Genomic DNA, 24,390 nt, shown 5'->3' with positions numbered 1-24,390 from the left:
CATTTAGTCTGCTTTTTTCTTTTTAGTTTTATCAGTCTTTCATCAATTTACGACACACATATACACACAACTACCTAATCTTTCTTGTACATTTCCCTGATATTTCATAGATGAAGGGGCAGTTTTAAAATACTGAAAATGAATTATTGTACATCAAAGACAAATAAGAACTACCTTAAGCCTGGACCGCATTCAGGTTTTCAGGCAAGCTTCTGCACATCTTTTCCTCCCTTGCAATTCTTTCCTGTTCATTGCTTATTCTGTACCTTTCCTCCAACCACCTCACTTCTGGGCTCAGAGTTTCCCTGCCTCCTTTCCTAAGCCACACAAAAATACTCTGTTTTAAGGGCCAATGTGAGGTTCTAATCCCAGCCAGACAACTAACCCGTGTCTCAAAGAACTATAAACATCCTGACGGGTTGTGAGCCAAGCATATGGAATGTTCATAAACATTCCATGCCAACACAGCAACTTGGCCCTCTGGGACCCACAGAGAACCAGCAGAGTCAATACTTATCTACCCACCTGGCATGCCTGTGCTCCAAACTGCTGCCCAGCTAACTGCTTTCTCTGTGAAGTTTGTGATGTGTTTAACGCACCTCTAAAACCTTCTCTGGAAAAGTGGCTGGAGGTAACTGGAGCAGATAAAAGGTAGTGGTCCTCTCCTCAGTGCCATGTTTCTTTACAAAACAGCAGTTTCTTCACACATCTGTAACATGTAGTTAGACCCACAAAATGTGCTGCTCACAGTGCAAGTCAGTATCTCTTGGTTAGGAATGGGACCTCTCATGCCCAAGTCAGGTCATTTGCCCTACCGGCATTATGTATCAGTAGAAAACTAAGGGCAAACAGGAATACAGTTGTAAGTACACACAAATATTCAAATTAGCCAAGAATTACTTCCGTAGATGAGAACTTAGAATGAAATATTTATTATCACAGAAATTTTAAAAAATATTCTTTTAACCACAATTCTGCTTCATCACAGTGCAGAAGGCCCTTACCATTTTCAAGATTCATATTTATACATACAAAGAAGCATTTCTGCACAATCTGTGTACATTCTTTATACCCAAATCCCTTTACATCAAAGATGGACAGCATTTTGCCGAAGGTTCTGCTGCTGTGGTATAGATCTATTTGCATGGGTTGTGCATGTAAACACACTTTGCTTGCCAAGCTGTGCACTAGGGCAACAAAACAGGATTCATTCTGCATTAGTTGCAGGATCTGGTTCCATTATTAGTAAAGTTAGGACTAAATAAATAGCCCAATATTTGGAACCCAAGATAGAGTATTTAAATTATTTTCAGATTAAACAAGGTTCTGTTTCCATTATTAAAAAATCTGAAGCTTGATGGATTCCTCATGAACAATAAAATGAAAGAGTTAAAATAAATAGTTAGAAAACAAGGTTGACAATAGCAATATTACTGATAGAGACACATCTGGATAGTTTTCTCCACATCACCTGTGGAACTACCTCATGCATTTATCCTAGGGACATACCACGTTCTTGCCCCACACCACGTTCTTGCCCCAGTCTGGAGCCTTTCATCCCCAGAATGCATCAATGTTGAGCCAGTATGCTCTCAGAACAAACCTTCCTCCATTGTCGTATCAATACTGGGGTTAGGAGAACATCAATGGGAGTTGGGTGGGAAGGGGAGAAGCAATGATTCCAGCAAGTCAAGTGTGGTTAGAACAACAGGGCAAGGAACTGAAGTTGGCTGGTGCTGCTTTGGCCTGCTTTTCCCTGTGGTGCTTGGGCACCTCCTACTGGAACCAAGTGGCAGCTCAGCTCCAACCAGTGCTAGAGGGCTGCCAGCCTCCGTTTCCCAAAAATGTAATAGGAATTACTTATTACATTTGAGAGCTATTGGGGGGGGGCATGTCTTCCAATTCTAATACAATCTGCTCTGCCTTTAGAAATGTGTCTGGAAGCTATGACAAACAGGATGACCGGTTTTGGCTTTTGATACTTTGACGCCATCTGTTCTTAGATAGGTATGATGAATGGGTGGAGTGGGCAGAAACTGAGGTGGGTACAGATATCTGATGAATTTCCATAATCAATCAACAACACTACTGCAGGAAAGGCCTGCTCAGTGGCACCAAAGAAAAGCTGGAAGAGGCTTTAGTCCTGGTGGGCATTGCTGGGGTGCATGCGTCCTGACACATTCATGCATACTGGATGCTGATGGCAGGCCTATGTTACAATATGACAAAATATGCTTCTGCAATTTGTAGGGATCACTGCTGTGCAAATTCCTAAACTTCTGATAGGGTGATCCTAAGATTTGCACAGTGCAGACTATTAGCATTTTTCATGCAAAAGAAAAAGTAAAAACCATCATGAAAGGCATACAATCTATGATTAGCATTTTGAACAAAGCAACACCTCTCCTCCCACAAAAAGGAATCTTGCTAGGCCACAGCTGTGCTCTTAGACATGTCCCGCCCCACTCCTACAGGACAAAGTTGCCAGGACATAGAGTGCACACAGTACACTTCAGACACCTCTAGTATCTTGAATTGGTGCCTGCCGTTTGGATTTGATGCACTTCTTTAAGAATACAAGGTGTGCAAAAATGTTCTGCTTAAGTGATGTATATTGCACATAAAATCTAGAAATCGTGTTGCAGAGATACAATATTCTCCAAAGAGTTAAAATAGTTCTACCTGTACAGTAAATACTAAATTTTAAAAAACCCATATTACTCCCAAATTGAAGCACATAATACTGACAAAGTTTAAAATCGGATAATCTACATATAAATTACATTTGTAAATGTGTATAATTAAATACCATAAAATTTCAGAAACCAGCTATGACGCTGAGAAGTTTCTTGTTTATACCGCCACAAACACCATCCAAGAAAACAAAAAATCTGCAGTTTTAGACAAAGCACTGGAAAGAGTTACAGCATTGCTGCTTAGAGAGGTAGTGCCAGCTCCGTCCAACCAGATCAGTGCTTTGCCGTGCCTCTTTTGTTATCTCTAAACTATGATGGAGCAATGTAGTAAAATGTAAAAAGACTATAAAATTTTACAAAAATAAATAGTTTCAAATGCTTTACAAAATGCAAGGCATTTTGCTGCCAAGCATCTTGAAGCTCCTTCAACAAAAGGGAAGAGGCCTGTAGTCCTTTAAATACTTTAAAAATATATTTGTATTTACTGAGGCTGCAAATCCAAGTATGCAACTCCAGTGAATGTCAACAAAGCGTCTCATTTTATATTAAAAATAGAATCATTAGGCTTTAGAAGATGTTTTCCCCTTATGGAAATTACTGTTATGCAAATTTTTCGGACAGATTAAAAATTGCACATTTTAAAAAGTGAGATTTGTGGGACTAGGGAAAGGTGCAAGAGACATATTCCTTGCATTTACCCTAGGATAAAAAAATTGCACAATTGGTTTAATAAATACTCCATTTTATATAACAGCTTGCCACTTTTTTTGGTTTATATATAAGTTTTGAAGAGGTTTTGAGAACCACTTAAGGACAATGTCTAACTACCATTCCAACGTAACACTTTGCAGTTCAATCCCTCTCTGTGTGTGGCTTTTTCTTCAAACCAGCATAGGGTGGTAGCACAGGAAAAAGTATCTTTGGATTTTAAAAAAGTATCAAGACCCTACAAGAATCTCCATGATATGGTCCAAATCACTGAGATCACTTCTACATATTGGGATGTTGCTTGCTGAGGAGGAATTGCAAGAAGAGAAGGTTTTCAATATCTCTTCTGTGGGTGCCACAGGCGATGCTCTTGGGGGGGTTAGTGAGGGGCAGTCAAAGTCTGAATCGTACATCGAAGTGTCAATATCTTCAAAAATGTCATCGATAGCCAAGTCTTTCAAGTAGCTAGTTGAGCTTGAAATTTCGAAGGAACCAAATGCACATTCCACTCCCTTCAAGTCTTGTCTGTCATCTTCCAACCGAAAGCCTGAAGTTTCAGAAGTTTTAAACTGATCATCTCCAGATCCAGCCAGGTACGAAGGTGGGCTCACATCCTCCATGAAGTCCAAGTCTTTCAGAATAGATGAAATGGCAGATGACATGTCATTATCTGAAACCACCAGCAAGTTGTTTTCAATTGGGCCTTCCACAGGCCGTGGCTCATGACCGTTGGACTCCTGCTGATGAACGCCTGGGAAAATGTGTGGTGGCATTCCAAACAAATCCAAGCCCAGGTAACTGGAAGGGCTGGTGCTGAAGCCACTGCACATATGAATGAACTGCTGGCTGTTTTCTTGCCTCATCTCCTCCTGGATTTGCCTGACTGTGTTGGCGATAAGGACAGAGCGGTGCAGGTTTGGCTCTGCCAGCATCTTGTAGGTCTGTAGTTTGGTGAGGCACACATTGAGCACCAGCTGCCTCTTGAGTGGATATGGCAGGTTTCGGCTGGAATCAAAGGCACTTGACACACCTGCCATGTTCTCTTCATAATCACTCAGCTTGCGTTTCAGACCTCTTCCCAACATGAACCTGAAACAGAGCATAAACCAATGATAAAACTGCGGAGCGGTATAACACAGTCAAATATACGGCTGTAACAACACTCGTAGGTTTTATGTGTTCTATATCCTTTTTTACCATGAAAGTCCAGGTGTTATAGTAGAGTTTCCAGACGCAAGTCAGACTTGTGTTCAACAAGGGTGCTGTCGCAGATCTCTTCATAGCAGTGATGGCCAAACTTGGCCCTCCAGCTGTTTTGGGACTACAACTCCCATCATCCCTAGCTATCAGTACCAGTCGTCAGGGATGATGGGTATAGTAGTCCCAAAAGAGATGGAGGGCCAAGTTTGGCATTCACCGCCTTCATAGAGCTAATGGATTGCTGTATTTGGAGGTGGAAAGGAATCTGCTCTAAACTGGCCAACGACTGGACAGGAGGTGGAAATGCAAGGATAGCTAGAGCTTGCCACAAGCATGAAGAAAAGCTGCTGACCTCAACTTCCCAAGAATCCCAGCTTTAATTTTGTAAACACAAGTTTTCTAGCCCTTACAGTTGCCGATATATGCTTGGAAGTATGTGGGCAATGTCTAGAGCAATTCTAGAAGCCCAAGTTAATGATTCGGATATCAGAGTGAGGGGCTTCAGTGGCCATGTTGCTCCTTAGTCCTCCCCAAAATCAGCAGAGTAAACACTACATATTAAATTAGGTAAATAAGCAAAACAGGTCAGAGAATTTTGATTTCCTTAATTTAGCATAATGTTGAATTTTCAGTGGCAACATTCAGAGACTAAAGATTCTTTCTCAATAACCCCCCCCCAAAAAAAAATGGTTTAAACATTGAGATTTCAGTATTCACTTTAGGCTGCTTGATCTAAAAGCTGGTTTGAGTGCTGAAGGAAAGCTAGGTTCTCCCAATAATTTTTTTGATTTTGACCATACTCTCTCCTTTCCCCTCCCAACTTGGAAGATAGATTTTTAGTCTTGGCAAACACAGAAAAAAGCTCTCAGAGAAGCTGTTGGAGACTTGCTACTCTGCTCCTGTTACAAACTCAACAGCTTCCCCATGGCTATAAACAACGTAATGTATTTCAAAGCAGAAGTGCTTTTGCTCAAAATTCCAGACAATGAGGTGCTTGGGAGAGACTTTTTAAGCAGAACTCTTGGCTCGTAAGAAGAAAGTCCTTCAGAACGAGGAAAGCTGGGTGGGAGGGAGAGAGGAATGATCTTGCCAAATCTTCCCAAATGAAGTCAGGCAGGAAACAGCAGTTCTTACAGCAATCGTAGATCAAAGTCCAGCAAGGGGTGTGCACACCAGCCACCCTTGCAACTAAATTCCTCAGTGTTTCTCCTTTGACAGCTGTTCCCACAGAACCCTTACATTGCCAAGTTTCTTTCTTTTTTTTGTCCATATAAATTTTTATTGGTTTTTCATTGGTTATACATATATACAGTCTAGATTACATAAGTTACATATAACATAGCTCTTACAAGAGTCATATATATATTACACAGTTATTTTGGGCTCTGCCGAGCCTCGAACTTCCCTTCACTTCGTTGGTATGTATCAGATAGATTCTAAAGTCACGTGTTTTATCTCCTTTACATATTTGCCAAACACTGTTAGAGTTCTTCTAACCCTGCCAGAGTCATCAAAGTTCTATACTTATCTCTAATATACATCAGATATTTGTTCCAAATTTCATGAAACTTCTGGTCATCCTGGTCTCTTAATCTTCCTGTTATTCTAGCTAGCTCAGCATAATTTAACACCTTGATCTGCCAGTCATTTATAGTAGGTATTAACTCCATTTTCCAACTTTGGGCTAGCATAGTTCTAGCAGCCGTTGTGGCATATAGAAACAGATTTTTCTCCTCTTTTTTGATTTCCTTGCCGACTATTCCTAGCAGGAAAGCTTCAGGCATTTTGGGAAAGGTATATTTTTTAAAAAAAATTTAGTTCGTTGTAAATCAGTTCCCAAAAGCCTTTTACTTTACTGCACGTCCACCACATGTGGTAGAGCTCACCATCCCCCTCTCCACATTTCCAATATTTCTTAGTCTTCAGTTTATAAATCTTAGCCAATTTCACTGGCGTGAGATACCACCTATAAATCATCTTCCAAAGGTTCTCCCTTAGTGCCGTACACGCCGTGAATTTCATATTTACATTCCACAGTTCTTGCCACTTTACAAAGTCAATATTATGACCAATATCTATGGCCCATTTTATCATAGCCTCCTTCACCTCTTCGTCTTTTGTATACCAATCCAGTAAGAGGTCATACATCCTAGATAATGTTTTATTTTTACCTTCTATGACTTCCACATTAAATTTAGATTTTTTTATCTTCAAATCCCAGTTTCTTTTTATCATCTTTTAACAAATCATTCACTTGGTGATATTGCAACCACCCGTGAGTACATTCTTTACCTCCTCATAAGGCTTAAGTTTTATGCCCTGATCAGTTTTATTGGTAAGTTCTTCACAGGTGGCTTTTTCCCCCCCATGTTGATTTTTTTGACTGGACATCTATTGGTGAGATCCACCATGGGGTTTTCTTTTCTAGCAAATTCTTATTTCTTTCCCATACTTGAAATAATGATCCTCTAATTATATGATTTAGAAAGCCTCTATGAACTTTCACCTTTTCGTACCACAGGTACAAGTGCCACCCGTACCTGTTATCAAAGCCCTCTAAATCCAAGATATCAGTATTCTCTAGCTTTATCCAGTCTTTCACCCACATTAAATAAGCCGCTTCATAATATAAACTTAGATCTGTACCTTGCCAAGTTACAGTAGTAGTGTGGAGATCTGGCACAAGAGCTTTTTAAAATGAAAACGAGAAAAAAATAGCATAGGCAAGACTCTTTAAACAGTACTCTAATTAGGATCCCTTCCAATCTTGGAAGAATTGGGAGGTTGTGGGCATGTAGCTGGGTAAAGAGGGTATCTCAAAACCTAACACAGAATTTGTACTTCATAACGATAAAAACCTAAAGCATGATTCCTCAAACCAACTTCCTTAGGACACTCTCAGTTCAAGTGCCATACCAAAAGGGAGCAGCAATTAAAGTTTTTCTACATAGAAAACACTTTTGTGAAAGAAATCACATGCAGATCATTTTATGTCATGATCACACACTGGCGTACTTGGATGTGGTTTTGAAGTACCTAAGGCAAATGGCAAATTTGAGAAAGGTAGCTATGTTGCACCAAAACAACAAAGTGTGTTGTGGGATGTTAAAGAAATATTTGTTGAGACTCCAGAACATTAGTCCATAAAAGCTTACACCACACTGCATCATATAGTCTTCAAAGTGCCACAAAACATTGCTTTCTGCAGCTGAAGATAATGGTTTGAATCCAGAAATGTTTTGCATGAGCAGAAAGGCACTTCAATTAGGCAGCCCCACTAAATTCTCCTAATTTCCCCATCCTGCTACAGCCCCCTCAGGAGTGGCTTTTCAAGGGGTGAAGGGGCTGTAATGTGAGGGAGGCACCAGGAAACCTCCACTGCACTAGCTGAGTTGTTCCTCTACCACTAAATCCATACCAGTGTGGGTTTCACAACACTTACTATCCCAAACCATCTGCCTGTAGGTTTCTCACACAGAAGCACTTGGCCTTAGTGAGAGAGCACACTGAAGACTAAGTTTACTGTGGCATGAAGTTTCATGGATAATCTCATCAACTAGTATGAAATATCATTTGATGTGTCTATATGTAAATGAGGAATTGGCAATCTTATTAGTGCATCCCCTTTTCTGGATAGTGCTTAAAACTGCTTTAGAAATAATAAGGTCTGAGTGGTGCTCAAGCCTCCCACAATTTGGGGCATGGGCTCAAGAAAAAGGATCATGTCCTTGTTTGGTACTGGAGAGAAGAGAGAATCCAGAAACACCAAAACAAGTTAACTGGGCGTTTGCACTGCTGCAGATAGATACCGGTGAAATCTGGGCTTTGCAAATCTGCTTTTGGTAGGGGACCGTTTGGAGATCCTTCAATTGCTTCAACACACACACAGAAAGGGGTGGTGTTGGGGATGCATAAATTTGAGATTGAAAGGCAGATTAAGGCTGGAACGCAAGTATGTTGTAGACCCTGCACACTGCAGAGGGCCTCCCAACTTCCCTTTCGTCTCAGTACTGGGTTCAGCCAACAGCTGCTCAGCTGACAGTAGTGGTTGCCAGCTCCACATTGCAGTTCAGGCCAGGCAAATTTTCCAAACTAAAGGCGACCATATGAAGATTTTCCTATGACCGAGTGGACCCCTTCTCCCTCCCTGAAATACATACAATGTTACGTTCTGCTGCTCTCCTCTGCACAGATCTGTGCCCTTCCCAACAAATGCAGAAATATGCAAAGGTAAGTACATGGATATTTGCACAACTTGGCAACACTGCAGCTTCAACAAGATGTGAGGATGCTCAGATGCAGCACTGATCTACTGGGATGCTCCCCTATTTTTCCACAAAAGTGCCACATAAAGACCACTTAAAACCTCACAAAATGCATCCCGATACCATGAATCCTGACCATCTTGACTACATAATTGTCCCTTTTTGCAGAAGGCAGAAGAAACCAGAAGCAACTTGGAGATCACAGGACATGTAGATTGGGGGGCAGCAAGTGTACAAGATACACACTGGTCTGGTACAGACACAACAGGAGATTTAGGGAGCATGCATGGTAACCACAACTGTGTGAATTGGTTAATGCAGATCTTTTCATGTGATCACAGCACTTATTAACCAATGGAAAGGTTGTTAAGTGAAAGACTTCGGGTAGGATCCCCCTAACAAGTCCTTTCAGTGCAAAACCTGTATGAGAGTTTCCGCTTGCACAATGGGGTTCCCTCCCTCCCCACATAGCCTCCAAAATAGTCTCAGCGGGGTGTCAGAAGAACCCCTGGAAGAAAAGGAAACATTCTGACAGTACTTGCAACTGATGGGACGTTCAAGGGAGCCTCGTATTGGAAGTCCATCCTTTGACGGCTAAAGCTCCACCTGTGCACAGGAGCTCAAGAGAGCCAGTGAATGTTGTCAGGACTGGAAACATTCTAAACCACTGGAAGTGTTAATCTTAAGCCCTTCACTCTGAAGTGGCAGCAATGCAATTCCTGAGCCACCATCTTCAAGGGAGACAGACACCTGACACAGGCACCAACTGTTGCAGAGAAACAGCTGCCTCTCCCAACATATGAAGCAAGGACAAAGGCAACTTTTCATGCAGAAGAAAGCACTTAAAGCAAAAGCGCTTCATTACCCCCTTTTTTTTAAAGGGCCTCATTCTCTCTTGTTTTCATGAAGCACTTCACCAAGAACCACTGCTCCTAAACTGTTTCCTTGTTCTATTTTCCAGGCACAGTTGTAGCTGATCACAGGTGTTTACTTTGGTCATTCAGCTCTCAGCTGATCAGTTAAGGAAAGTAAGCAACCACTTCTAAAACCAACATCTTGCAAGACTTCAATAAAGGAAGAGGGACTGGAGAGAATCAGCTTCACTTGCCTGTGGCTCTGTTCAAAGCCAATTCTTGGCTGGAAAAGCAAATTGCTGTTTCTGAACTTTGGATACAAACTGAAATGAAAAGCCTGCCATGTTCAGCACAATGGGGGACTCAGATTCCTTGCTTTCTCTTGTTACTACAAGACATTACAAACTTCCCCTGACTGTTTAAATTCACCCAAAAAAGCAGCCAGTAACTCTGGATAAGTAAGCTTGTTACTCTAAATAATATGTATGCAACTCTACTAAACTATACAGCTTTGGCAAACCAGGAGATCAACACCAGCAGCTACCAGGTTAGTTATAAGTATTCTTTGTTAGTATGAATAGACATTTCCCAAAGTATTTACAAATTCCCAAAGTATTTACAAGCAATTGTTTGTAACAGTCGGACAGAACTACCCAATGTCTTATTTATTTCAGATTTTTATTTATTATTCATTTTAATTATACTTTCCCCACATTTAAAATCCAAATAATCAACTTGACAAAGAAATAGCACCACAGTCTAAGGAGTGTGAACACCATTTTTGTGTGCCTCTCTCTCTCAGCTTATAACACTACGCGAGCCTACTTTATCCACCTCATTGATGGCACAGAAACAGAACTACATTATTCAGGTCACATGGTGACTTAGATCTGGGTGCTGTTGTCCAGTAACATCTGGAGGGACACAACTCCTGTCATGCCCGAACTACTGGTCATACTTGCTGAGGCTAAGAGTGGAAATGGAGCCAACCTCTAGAGGGCCACAGGTTCCCATTTACTACTTTAGATCACTTATCCACAACAATTCTGTAGGTCAGAAGAACTACTATTACAGTACTTTTATGCCATCAAGGGTCAGACCCGACACTTCTTGGGATCCTACTGAGAGACCAAAGGCTATTTCCAAATGAGACTTCGAAAAACAAACCAGTGTCTCTGGAACAACTATGGGTGAGTCCTAGAAGTTTTGGAAGAGGATGGTTGCATCTTCTATCAGGTTTTCCACCTTTTCAATGGGCCTCACATACATGCCCAGGCCACTCAGCCCCTTGCAAGTGGTGAAGAATAATTTTAACTATTGGCTCAAATGGAAAGGGAATGGTGGTGAGCTGGTGAATATCACAACTGGACCTCTGATGAGTTTAAAAAATGATTTGGAAAAGACTTTAGCAGTGTGGTAGATGACAACATATGGTTAGCTCTATGGACAACAAATAGAGGCTCACCCAATCGGGAATTCTGCCAGAGATGATACTCACATGTTGTCCACACTCTGCAATAGCCAATGAGATCACAATAGCAAGGAAATTCCCTGAAATGCACCCCTACTTCACAACACACAAAATGATTCCATAGCACACCCAGTCGCAAAGTTACCAATGACCCTGATTTTTCCCAGGCTATTGAGTCTTAATAAAGATCTTTGGGGTATTTGTGGAGTGTTACAATATATGTAACTTTGGTGCTGCACTGAGTTTTGTCATGATTATTTTATTTCCTGCTGCAATAGTTTTAATTATCTTGTTTTGTATGTATTTTAAGTCACTTGGAGAACCCTCTATTGGGCAGTACATAAATAGTGCCAGTTCCAAGGATGTCCACAGATACTGGCACAATACATATGCACAGAGGAAAAGAAGGTACATAGTTCGGGAATAGGGAACTCTGAACTGAAGACAACAGAGACACACCCATGGAAGAAAAACCCTTTGCCTAGCCATCAAAAAGCGGACACTGGACACACAAGTACAGCCACAGACACAGAAGGCAGCAACTTCCAGTGGTTCACTGCAAGTGGCATGAAGTTGGGAAGCAGGTGGTGGATGTTCAAGACACACTGGGGAGAAGGGGGAATGCCTCCCAAAGCCAGTCATGTCAAGGGCAAGAGAGGAGTTCCAAAGACTTCCACCCATACTGCAAGCAACACAGAACACTGTCCTAACCACTCAACCATTAGAGGAGACTGCCTCATATACTCTGACAGCAGCAGTCATTCCATTTGTGTGCCTCTTGTAGTCCAGACTAGAGTCAGCAAGCAGTGGATAGAGGACCACTGCCCCTGAAAGCCCATCAAATGCTCACGCCCATGAGTCATGTTCTGAGGTCAGCTGAAGCACAGTCATACTATGAAAGGCAAAGTGATCCCTATCTCCTACTCACTAGCAACAAAAAAACACCACTCATCACAAAGTCATAGCTTTTATTGAATAGCATCCAGAATAGACGAGATCCTGAACGAGAAAAATTCAAGTGTAGTCAATCCAGTAGGGCTCCTGGGTCTTGGAAATTGGCTCAACAGACGGTGGTTAGGGTAGGGTTAGGGTGTTGCTTATGGCACCAGCTCCAAGGTAGAAGCTTCTTCACTTGTTGCATAACTGCATCAGCTTGCAGTGATGCAGGAGCCTCTCTGGGGCAAGTAGATTGTAACAACCTTACAGAGGAAAAACCAGGAGTCTGGTCATTGCTGTTGCTCATGAGATGGACGACTCTAATGGCAAACAGCAGGGAGTGAGATGGATCCTGTACGTGGGAGACTGTCCTGTGGAAAGTAAGAGAAGACACAGAAAGCATGAGTATTTGCTCATGAGTATTTGACCAACAATAGTAATAGCTAAAGTGCAGTGCCTTGCCTTTGTCAATAGATAACTTGTGTGTGGCAATGAGTACCATCCTTGTCTATAGGGGAAATGGCTTCCCATTGTTGTGAGGGACACATTAGAAAAATACAGCTTAGATAAGACATAGTATTCCCATATTGCAAAGTGTGTGGGCACAGGTGACAGTTTAAGCAATTAAGACAATGTAGCATGATTCCCCCTTTCCTTTGCTTACCTGTGTTGGGTACTCTATCCTGGTATTCTCAGTTGGAGTGGAATGACAATTGCTGTTGCAGTGTTTGCATGTGAAGTCCCATGGCAAGGTACCTGTAGGGATTCTAGACAGAAATATTACTGCAACGTGCTCAATCACACTTCAAAACGACCTTGACAGATTAGAGAACTGGGCCAAAACAAACAAGATGAATTTTAACAGGGAGAAATGTAAAGTATTGCACTTGGGCAAAAAAAATGAGAGGCACAAATACAAGATGGGTGACACCTGGCTTGAGAGCAGTACATGTGAAAAGGATCTAGGAGTCTTGGTTGACCACAAACTTGACATGAGCCAACAGTGTGACGCGGCAGCTAAAAAAGCCAATGCAATTCTGGGCTGCATCAATAGGAGTATAGCATCTAGATCAAGGGAAGTAATAGTGCCACTGTATTCTGCTCTGGTCAGACCTCACCTGGAGTACTGTGTCCAGTTCTGGGCACCACAGTTCAAGAAGGACACTGACAAACTGAAACGTGTCCAGAGGAGGGCAACCAAAATGGTCAAAGGCCTGGAAACGATGCCTTATGAGGAACGGCTAAGGGAGCTGGGCATGTTTAGCCTGGAGAAGAGGAGGTTAAGGGGTGATATGATAGCCATGTTCAAATATATAAAAGGATGTCACATAGAGGAGGTAGAAAGGTTGTTTTCTGCTGCTCCAGAGAAGCGGACACGGAGCAATGGATCCAAACTACAAGAAAGAAGATTCCACCTAAACATTAGGAAGAACTTCCTGACAGTAAGAGCTGTTTGACAGTGGAATTTGCTGCCAAGGAGTGTGGTGGAGTCTCCTTCTTTGGAGGTCTTTAAGCAGAGGCTTGACAACCATATGTCAGGAGTGCTCTGATGGTGTTTCCTGCTTGGCAGGGGGTTGAACTCGATGGCCCTTGTGGTCTCTTCCAACTCTATAATTCTATGAGTGTTCTGCAGGCAGGCTGCTTTTTGTGAAGTGCTGCCATTTTATTTAAAGTGCCCCCTCCATAGTGTGTACAACATGGGGCTGGAGAGATATAGGCCCCATGCTCTAATATCCAAGTTGTGGGCTCCCCATACTGGTGTGCTGCAGTTGGGCACCAAGTTACACCATATTTTATGCTCGGTTGCAGCAACTTGAGTGGACTGAACATTGATGGCTATCTTTGTCCCCCACTAGTAGAGAAGGAGATCAATTGCTCCAGTTATGGTGGTGGTGTAAAGCCAAATGGTCAACCCATCCTGGCTTATAAAAGCTAGCTGGGAAGGGCTGGGCAATGGGCTTTGCGGGGTGGTGAATGCTTCTCTCTGTGAGGGAACCTTCCCAGACCTGCTGAAAGAGGCGGTCATTAAACCACTTCTAAAAAAAAACATCTTTAGACCTGGCCAATATGGCCAACTATTGCCCAGTCTCAAATCTTCCATTCTTGGGCAAGGTGATTGAGCGAGTGGTTGCTGAACAACTCCAGGCATGCCTGGAAGAAGCAGAGCATTTGGATCCCTTCCAGTCAGGATTCAGGCCTCATCAGGCATGCATATTTATGGTATGATAAAGTTAAGATCAACAAGGCCTTTAAGAACCATATTGTCAGGAAAGCAGTGTTTAATGTCTGGACAAAATATAAAGACTTATTGGAAAATAAAACACCAAGGTGGCTTTCACCTTTGGAAGCTAAGGCCCGAAAAGGAACCAATATGGAAGCCTATTGGCCAAAATATTGGGAATTGCTAGAAAAAGACGGAGACAATTGGAAATTGCAGAGTATGGAGAAAATGAAGGATAAAGTGCGAGACTGGTTACACTACGCTCAGATCAAGGAAGTTTTTAAAAGTGACAAAAAGTTAGGATTCCAGGTGGAGAAATCGAAGTTGGAAACAGAGCTGCTAGAACCTAAGACTAAGGTACTTTCAAGAATGTATAACTTGCTGTTGAAATGGAATACACAAGACGAAATGGTTAAGTCGGCTATGATAAAATGGGCACAGGACATTGGGCATAACATTATGTTTGAGGACTGGGAAAGGTTGTGGACCACTGGGTTGAATTTTACTGCATGTAATGCTTTGAAAGAAAATGTAATGAAAATGATATACAGATGGTACATGACCCCAGTTAAACTTGCCAAAATATACCATTCGTCAGATAACAAATGTTGGAAATGTAAGGAAAATGAAGGAACATTTTACCACCTCTGGTGGACCTGCCCTAAGGTGAAGGCCTTCTGGGAAATGATATATAATGAGCTGAAAAAGGTATTTAAGTATACCTTCACTAAGAAACCAGAGGCCTTCCTCCTGGGCATTGTTGACCAGAAGGTGTTAAAGAAAGACAGAACATTTTTCATGTATGCGACAACAGCAGCAAGGATATTACTTGCTAAGAACTGGAAAACTCAAGATCTACCCACACTGGAAGAATGGCAGATGCAACTGATGGACTATATGCAGCTGGCGGAGATGACCGGCAGAATCCGAGACCTGGGAGAAGAAAGGATGGAAGAGGACTGGAAGAAATTTAAGACTTATTTACAAAAATATTGTGATTTAATGGAATGTTAAGAAAGATGCTTGGTTATAAACAATTGGCCATCACTAAAATAGATCAGGAAATGATGACAAGAGAGATTAAGAGAAACAAAGTTGAAGGACAATTATTTTAATGTATTTTATTGGTATACAAGTTGGAAATAAGATGATAATTTGCTTGACAAAAATTTATTAATGACGTAAATGGGAGCGGGAGGCGTGAGGAAGTTCAAAGATGACAGGAAACTTTGTTAAAGCAAAATAATACTGTTTATTATTAATGTACTTTTTTCTTTTTTCTTTAAAAATCTTAATAAATATTTAAAAAAAAAAAAAGGATTCAGGCCTCATCATGGGACTGAAACTGCCTTGGTCACACTGGTTGATGATCTCCGGCGGGCTAGGGACAAAAGTGAGAGCTGCTTCCTAGTTCTGCTGGATCTCTCAGAGGCTTTTGATACCATTGACCATAACATCCTTCTGGACCGTTTAGAGGGGCTGGGAGCTGGGGGCACTGTTATACAGAGGTTCCGCTCCTTCCTCCTGGGCCATGTTCAGAAAGTGGTGTTGAGGGACAAGTGTTCAGATCCCTGGGCTCTCACTTGTGGGGTGCCTCATGGTTCTGTCCTCTCCCCCATGCTTTTCAACACCTACATGCAGCTGCAGGGAGAGATCATCAGGGGGTTTGGGCTGGGTGTTCATCAGTATGCGGATGATACCCAGCTCTACCTCTCTTTCAAATCAGAACCAGTGAAAGTGGTGAAGGTCCTGTGTGAGTGTCTGGAGGCAGCTGGAGGATGGATGGCAGCTAACAGACAGGTTGAATCCTGACAAGACAGAAGTACCGTTTTGGGGGGACAGGCCTGGTCCTGAATGGGGTAACTGTGGCCCTGAAGGACCAGGTACACAGCCTGGGAGTCATTTTGGTCTCACAGCTGTCCATGGAGGCACAGGTCAATTCTGTGTCCAGGGCAGCTGTTTACCAGCTCCATCTGGTACGCAGGCTGAGACCCTATCTGCCCGCAGACTGTGTCGCCGAGACCACATAACACCGGTCTTGAAAGATCTACACTGGCTCCCAGTACGTTTTTGAGCACAATTCAAAGTGTTAGTGCTGACCTTTAAAGCCCTAAACAGCCTCAGTCCAGTATACCTGAAGGACCATCTCCACCCCCATCGTTCTGCCCGAACACTGAGGTCCAGCGCCAAGGGCCTTCCCTCACTGTGAGAAGCCAAGTTACAGGGAACCAGGCAGAGGGCCTTCTCGGTAGTGGCACCCGCCCTGTGGAATGCCCTCCCACCAGATGTCAAACAGAAGAACAGCCAGACTTTTAGAAGACATCTGAAGGCAGCCCTGTTTAGGGAAGTTTTTCATGTTTAACAGACCATTGTATTTTAACATTTTGTTGGAAGCCACCCGGAGTGGCTGGGGAAACCCAGCCAGATGGGTGGGGTATAAATAATAAATTATTATTACAAGGGCACAGTCGTGGTCTGAGTACAGGATACAGCATAAATACAGACTACTCCCCCAGGATTTCCTCTGCTCACTACTCCACTTTGTTTTGCCCATCCCACTACCATATATTTACTGGCAGAACATTCTGTTGGTATTATCTGTCACGGCAGTGGTATATTTCATGTCCTGCTACTGCAGCAGGGCTTCTGCCAAAATGTGTCACCTCACAACCAGCATAACTGAGGTATGGAATTGTTCCTCAAATCAACCAAAATATATTTAACCAGTTGGTACACAGTTGTTGTTATTTTTTAATTTGTCTAAAATGTTCCCAAGCCTTTAGGCAACACTACAATGGAATAAACAGAGCTGCTACTGCTATGTAACCTTTTTTTTTTTTTAAAAAAAAGGCTAACGAGAATGAAGAGATTTGAAAATGTCTGAAGGAGAGCTTCTGTATCTTTATTGTGCCATAAAACCTAGCAATCGTAATGGTAAACAAGTAAAAGCTATTCAGGTAATGCTACAAATTGGGAAAAGCTGGTTATTAACCCTTGCTCTCTTACCTCTTGGTTTATAGTCACACTGGAGGAATTCTTTTATGCTGCTAGTTTCAGGGATAGCTTTCAGCCACGCCCCACCTTCTCTTGACTCACACTGGTGTTTGCAGGAATTAAAAAGTGGGGGGGAGGAGAGTATTGTTCTGGGGCCATTAGCACGAGAAGATAAGTTACTCTCCTAGTGAAAGAGTAGCTGGTTAAATTTCAACATCTGAACTATCCTTTAGTTTGCAAAAATGGATCCCTTGTGATGTCAGACAATCCCAAGTAACTAGGTGCTTTTTTAAATATAAAAATATTTTAAAAATATAGAAAATCTTACCCTTGAAAATGAAAAAGTGAATTCAGGCCAGAATGTTCCAGATATGGTGTGAAGAGGGCTCATTCAAAGCAGAGGTTAAGCACAACTTTGATAACAGCTGAAGTAATCCTTTTTCAGTCAAGTGATCCAACTTCAAGAAAAAAATAGAGAAACATTTGGTTATGGTATTATGTAACAAATAATTAGCTGCAACATCCCAATTATAATTTACTGCTTTATGGATTTTTGTAAGACTTGCATATAATTGCTCAGAGGCTGCTGCACCACTGCGCCTCCCTTCTTCTGCATCTTCTTCCCCACAAAAGCTATAAGCAAAATGTATCCCCATTAACAAGGGTGATTCCATGTATCTTTCTGAGCCAAGTAACTGTAGCGGCATCAAAGACGTGCACAGCTGCTATAGTACTGCATTAGGTTTTACACAACACAAGACTATGGCAGTTGCACAAGTTGCTCACTACTTTCTTCAAGTCTTAAAAGACTACTGGCTGCACATGCACCTCAGTAGCTCTGTACTGTGTTTCACTATGGTAGCTGTGTGCACACTTGTACCACTCAGGTGAATGCCAGGAAACAAAGGCTATTGGCCCCAGGAGAAATCTACAAACTTCTATTAGTATTCTGCCTCTAAAAACTGAAAGCTTCAACAGACAATCAAATTTTACTAGTAGTTTTCCATTCAAAAAGCATAGGAAATTGTGCTGGTCCCTTAGAAAAATCATCAAAAGCCACAGTAGGGTAATACCTTTATTAGGAACAATTAAACTACCACCATTTTCAAGTTCTCCAAAACACTCTTACAGGCTGGATGTCAAGCAAAATACAGGAGTGGGGGGAGAGAAGACAGAAAAATGGACATGCTGTTGATGCAGACTTTGGGCCTTCCATAATGTCCAGCTCCCCCACTCGACTCCCTCTCAACTCCTCTTGCTATTTTGTTTATTTCCAGCCAACAATACTCAAAAGGCTGCTCACTACTATATGACACCACCCTGATATTTTTTGAGATTGTGTTATACAAATACTTTTATAAATAAAATAGGTAGTCAGTCCTAAACTGTGGACTCTTGGATTTTCTCTTTCCATAGGAGAGTGGAAATGACAGACCAAATGAAAATTGTACCAAGACTATACTTCGGTCTAGAAAAATTATAAAGACAGGCAGACAGAGACACAGAAAAGAAACACGGATGACTTCACATGAGGAAACCACCGAATGAGGAAACTGCAGAATCATTTGCTGCCAAGCCCCACACCACAATTTCCAGAAATCCTAAAATGGTATTGAATTTATAACAGCTAGGACTCAAGAAAATCCCTGTGTGCCACACTGAAGTACTTGGCACCAGATAGGTAAAAGGTGACCATGGCTTCCTGCACATGGATCCTCGCAAAAGGCATAAAGAGCTGACCCCAAAATATTGTACACCATGTTATAAGAGCTGAATGGGCAAAGCTGACTGTACAGTGGTACCTCGGGTTAAGAACTTAATTCATTCTGGAGGTCCGTTCTTAACCTGAAACTGTTCTTAACCTGAGGCAACACTTTAGCTAATGGGGCCTCCTGCTGCCGCCGCCGCACAATTTCTGTTCTCATCCTGAAGCAAAGTTTTTAACCTGAGGTACTATTTCTGGGTTAGCAGAGTCTGTAACCTGAAGCGTCTGTAACCCGAGGTACCACTGTATTTGCTTTGCTGAGCTATTCTCTATATTTTGAAGCTTATTTTACCGAGTTATGTTAATGTCAAAAGCCAGACCTATAAATGTCATGACTCTTGTGAATAGAAATGACTGATCATGTCTACTACTAGCAAAGCTGGTGAGAGACATAAATGATTAAGATCAGATCAAAGCCTAGCTCTTTATAGGAAATTCAGGAAGTCTCAAGACACATGGCACAGATATAAAGCACTTTAGTGTTAGCTGCAATTAGAGTATTCTTTTAAAGCAAGCATTAATGCAGTTATGTGTTCATAAATTCTGAAATAAGGTACTAGAGCAGTGAGAGATTCTCCTCCCTTTGCATTTCATTTCCTATAAGAATAGGACACAAGGGAGGCAGCCTCCACATAGTGTGCACAAAAAAGAAACTAGACAGAACTTCCTGGAAGCTGCTGCCTGAACCTCCCACAGTAGCAAGACAGGAGCTTGCAATAACATTTGTGTTCGCTGGATGGTGAAGTTTTCCCTTCAGTCTCCTTCTTTCTCCCTTCAGCGGCTATTTATAACAAAAAAGACAACCTCATCCCAATTCTGCTCCAAGCTGCCAAGCAGCTTCTCCAGAGAGCAACACTATACCTCAGCTATGTAGCCAAATAACAGCCCCCGCCCCAAATTCATTGCACTCTTTCACGCCTCCCCAGTTCCTGAGTGGGAGTACTGTAATACTCACAACTGTGTTAACAGGAAGTTTCTCTCTAAATATTTCACCCAGCACTATAAGGGCTCAGTGTTATCCTAGCACCTAGTTATACCCAGCTTAACAACTCAGCAATGTTAGAAAATCATTTTAAATTACTCACAAAACTATTTTAGGCAAAGAGGAATCCCTACACAGATAGTCAACTCCCCAACCCTGCCTTGAGCTATATGGTCCATATGACCTATTATTATCATAAAATGGTACTTCTGTTGTCACCTTCCAAAAGAATACTTCTTATTCCAAGCAGTCCTTGGAGACTCTCAAATCCTCTATCAATCTTACACTTTGGACATGTCTAATCCTGAGCTAGCCTGCTCTTTCTTGCATCCAATCACACATTTCTCCCCCTTCACACTGGATGCCTCCTCATACTAAGTGACATACACAGTCAGCCCCCTCATATCCAAGCCTCTCCCTTAACTTAAGAGCAGTCCAAATGATAGCTCCCTTCCCAGGCTGCCTCACATGGAGTCAATATTCAGCCTCAGGCTGAATGAGTTCTATATCTTTAGCCCTCCAAAGGTGGGGGAGGGGGAAGGAGAGCACTCTGTTTTGAACAAGCTCCACCCAAACTTAATCCTTCTGACTATATCCAGCTCCTACCACAACAATTGCAATTTCACATAGTGTTTTCTTCTGCGCAGCACAATCCTTACATGTCCTCCTCAAACATAGGCATTAACTGGACCCAATAACCAATTCTTCCTTCTAGTCTGCACTCAGCTTCAGTATGTCCCTCCCTTCAGCTCTAAGATTCTGCTCTAGTAAATGCCGCTTTTCCTGATTCTTGTGAGAACTGAAAAAATATTAGGGATTCCTAAATGCCCCAACTCTGACTGTTTCAAGTTGTGCATTTCATCATTCCCAACCAGTCCCTTACCAGTATTTAGCTTCCAATTAGCTCCCACACTCTGTGCAGCTTCTAACTGATCACCTTTGTATAAAGCTTACTTGATAATTCAGACTCATTTTCCTCCACACTATCAACCATATCCTGTTCTTACTAGTGCCTAAAAATCTTTCACTCATACTACAGTACCTGTACCCACATCCACTTTCCTTCCAGAGCATAAACCAAATTGGTTTCTTTTGTCCTACCAACCACACTAGCTAGTCTGTAACTTCTTGCCACCTGTTTAAAACTGAGGCCAATCATTCCCCACCAGTTCAGACAAAAATAAAATAAAAAATCAACCAACCAATACTGCTTTTGGCCACAGTGACCAACCCCACATCCCTATGCCTATTAGATTTGCTCAACGACTACACTCAACAAGCCTGATCCAAGGCAGGCAGCTGCCAGACCTAATTTCTTAAAACTGGGTGCCAGTTGCTCACCGAATTCTCCTCTTCAACATACTCCTTCATTCACAGACAGCTCCCCTGCCTCCATCCAGTTTCTACTTCTCAGAGTGAACTCCTCTCGTCCTACATGAAATTATTCCAATAATTCCTCTTCCATGCATCTCTTCTTTCTCCTTATCCCCAGCTCATTCCCAAGATCAGGTCAGTTACCATAAACATCAACCGCTCCATATACCCCTCACAACCCACTCCAAATGTTGTCTCCCAAATTCTTAAGAACATTCATTCATCACCATTTATATTTTGCTATTCTGCCAAAGAGCTCGGTGTGGCATACCTGGTTCCCATTCCCATTTTATCCTCACTACAAACTTGAGAGGTGTTTGTTTGCTTTAGTTTGAGAGAGAGTGACTGACCCCAGATCATCCTGTGATGTTCACTGCTGAACAGATTTGAATCTGGCTTCTACTCTGGCTCTTTAGCCACCATACCACACTGGCATTCTTACATAACCCATCTAGACTCTCACTTCCTTCCAGAACAACAACAGACCCTACTCTGGTTCTCCTAAATTCCTCCCTTTGCCATACACAATTATCTTATTTTCCATGACCAGCACCCCAAACCTATGACCTCTGTTCAACAACGCAATATTGTCCTGTCACTCTCAGCACCACTCATAAATTCTAATCAATTTACCTCTAACACTTTGCTCAAAACCGAATCAATTCAATCCCCAGCCAAGCACTTATTATCCCCTCCTCAGATCATCTCTCTAAACATATGTACCAGCGTTAACCACCACATAGTATTGTATGAACAGGCAGTACAGAAATACTTTTATAAGTAAATAAAATGATAGCCCATCTTTTTCTCACAAATTTTCATCTCAGCCTTATTCAGCTAGCTCAAAACAGAATCTCCCCATACCCAGGTATTACCCTGACTGTAACTGAACAAGTTTTTTCAACTCTTGCTGTTTTCTCTTTTCCACCAGAATCCCCTACCCAATGCCCTACCTCCCCCCAATCCCCTAACTTCTTACTGATCTATAATGTTCACCTCCCCCCCATACAGTCTCATGTCTAAGGAGCACCAGCCACTCACCCCACCACAAACAGGGAATCTGCTAAAAGCAACCTCTCCCCCTCCCAATTATCCAGGTATTAACGTGAGTCAGCTCCCAACACCTCTCCTCCTCCCACTTGCTCCTGATATTCCCCAACAGTAGTGTTCACCCACCAGACAGGTCTCACAAGCAACATCTCCTCCCTTTTCCCCATTGCTCTCCCACCATCCCATTCTCTATACACAGTACTGCTTATATATCTCCTGCACCACTAATAGCCCAAACCTAGCAAGATGAGTACCGCAACCCCAGAGTCGGCTACGACTGGACCTAATGGTCAGGGGTCCTTTTCCTTTTAATGCCCTGGTGCAGCTACAGTGGGCTGTATTTAGAAAGACTCGTTGACAAGCCAGGAGGCATAAGCCTGCAGCCCCTCATATTCTCTGCCAGCACCAAAACTCCTCAGTTCACATCTCACCACGAACCTAATTTCCCCACACATCTAGGTACACACACCCTGAGCCCCAGCCAGCACCCCATCCACCCCTTGAGCACCCTAACGACCAGATTCCTTCTGCTAGACTTGCATCGCCCATCTCTTCCCTTCACGTCTTAACAGCCCCCCCAAACTAAACATTAACCGCCCTATCGATTTATAACCCAAATCCCCAGTCATCAACCACCCACCCCAAAACTCTTGTTTCTTCCACCCCTTCCTACCAGATCCCCCCATCCCCAATATGTGTCCTGCTTCCCTCCACACCCCAGCCCCACAATTGGGGGGTGTATTTGTGTGTGTGCAGCTGCCACCTTCCCCCACCCAACCCGCGACCCTTTCATTCCCCTACTTAGATCCTACGCACTCACCCCAAATCCCCCACTCCTCCCCACCACCAGCCCCAATCCAGCCCTCTATGTTAGCCCCAGTCAGGAGGCTTCGCCCCCCCCCACCTCAGCAAAAGACCCCCCCCCGAATTGCCCCCTCTTTCCGAAGTCCGTTTCCCCTGGTTCCTTTTTTAACCCCCCAATATATACATATATACCCCCAAATATATATATATCTGCCCCCCCGGGTTCCCCCGCCGCCCCCTCCTCAGGCCTTCGCCCTCCCTCTCCCCCCCCCCGCCGTGCCCTCCTGCTGCCACCGCTTCCCCCTCAGCCGCAGCTGCCTCGCTCACCTGCTGGGGCTCCTGAAGGAGGGCGGAGGCCAGGACCGGGACCCTCCACCCCCGGCCGCTCTCCCTCAGCTGGGGGCACCGCGCCGCCGGCTCCCGAGCCAGCCAGCCAGCCAGGCTTCCCTCAGAGGGGCTGGCGACGGGCAACTGCTTGCGCGCTGGGAGGGGAAAAGGCGGAGGAGGAGGAGGAGGCGCCACCCACCTGCCCTCCTCCACGGCCGCCGCCGCCGGATCTCGGCAACGACAACAAGAGCAGTGGCTCCTCCTCCTCGGCCGTTGCTACAGAAGGAGGACGCGCCTGCGCGAGCGCCTTCAACCGCCACCGCTGCACCTCTCCTCTCGCCCATTGGTCAGCCACGCCCCACCCTGCCCGGCAACCGATTTCTGACTCGCTGCCGGGCTCGCGGGGGTCCGCTTCGTCCGGCTGGCCAATGAGGAAGCGAGCCCCAGCCAAAGAGGGCGGAGTTCCCGTCGGGGCTGCTGTCCAATGAGGTGCTGGTTCGCTGCTTGCTTCCTTCCTTCTCCGTTCTTTTCCCCGCCCCCTTTTTGGAACTCTGCAAAGAGGCTTTTCTCGCGCAAGGTCTGTCCGCGAGGGCAGCTGCTGCTTGGCGCGCGTGGCAGGGCCGCCGTTCTAGTGGGAAGCGAACCCTCATTCGTTTGAGACTTGCTTCTAAATGACTTGGCGCGACTTGCGCGTGTTTCCTGAGAAGTTAAGTCCTTGAGAGGTGAATCTGATCCGCGGCCGA

At 43.4% G+C, this 24,390-nt stretch overlaps 1 protein-coding gene and 1 long non-coding RNA gene across 4 annotated transcripts in view; one reads left to right on the top strand and one right to left on the bottom strand.

Annotated features, from left to right (window-relative positions):
• LOC309373047 overlaps positions 1–24,390 on the top strand; it is a 145,473-nt gene that overhangs the window by 95,726 nt on the left and 25,357 nt on the right. The window lies entirely within an intron of this gene.
• Positions 2,595–23,939, bottom strand: LOC309371945 (SERTA domain-containing protein 2-like). Of its 3 annotated transcripts, none has more exons than XR_014169354.1 (4): positions 23,648–23,934; positions 17,674–17,803; positions 12,795–12,886; positions 12,146–12,501 (listed from the first exon to the last, which is right to left on the bottom strand). XR_014169354.1 is itself a non-coding variant. In XM_081915084.1 (3 exons), exon 3 carries the CDS (start codon positions 4,487–4,489, stop codon positions 3,635–3,637), a length of 855 nt encoding a protein of 284 aa, XP_081771210.1. In that variant the 5' UTR covers positions 4,490–4,493; positions 17,674–17,803; positions 23,648–23,939; the 3' UTR covers positions 2,595–3,634. The 3 variants fall into 3 exon arrangements, 1 of the variants encoding a protein (XP_081771210.1); XR_014169355.1 differs by having other exon boundaries at positions 12,795–12,897; positions 23,648–23,930; XM_081915084.1 differs by lacking the exons at positions 12,146–12,501; positions 12,795–12,886 and adding an exon at positions 2,595–4,493 and having other exon boundaries at positions 23,648–23,939.

This window comes from Podarcis melisellensis (genome assembly GCF_964234715.1).
Source record: "Podarcis melisellensis genome assembly, chromosome: 1".
Lineage (NCBI taxonomy): Eukaryota > Metazoa > Chordata > Lepidosauria > Squamata > Lacertidae > Podarcis > Podarcis melisellensis.
The sequence above is the reverse complement of the archived record's forward strand: the minus strand, read 5'-3'. Positions and strand labels throughout refer to the sequence as shown.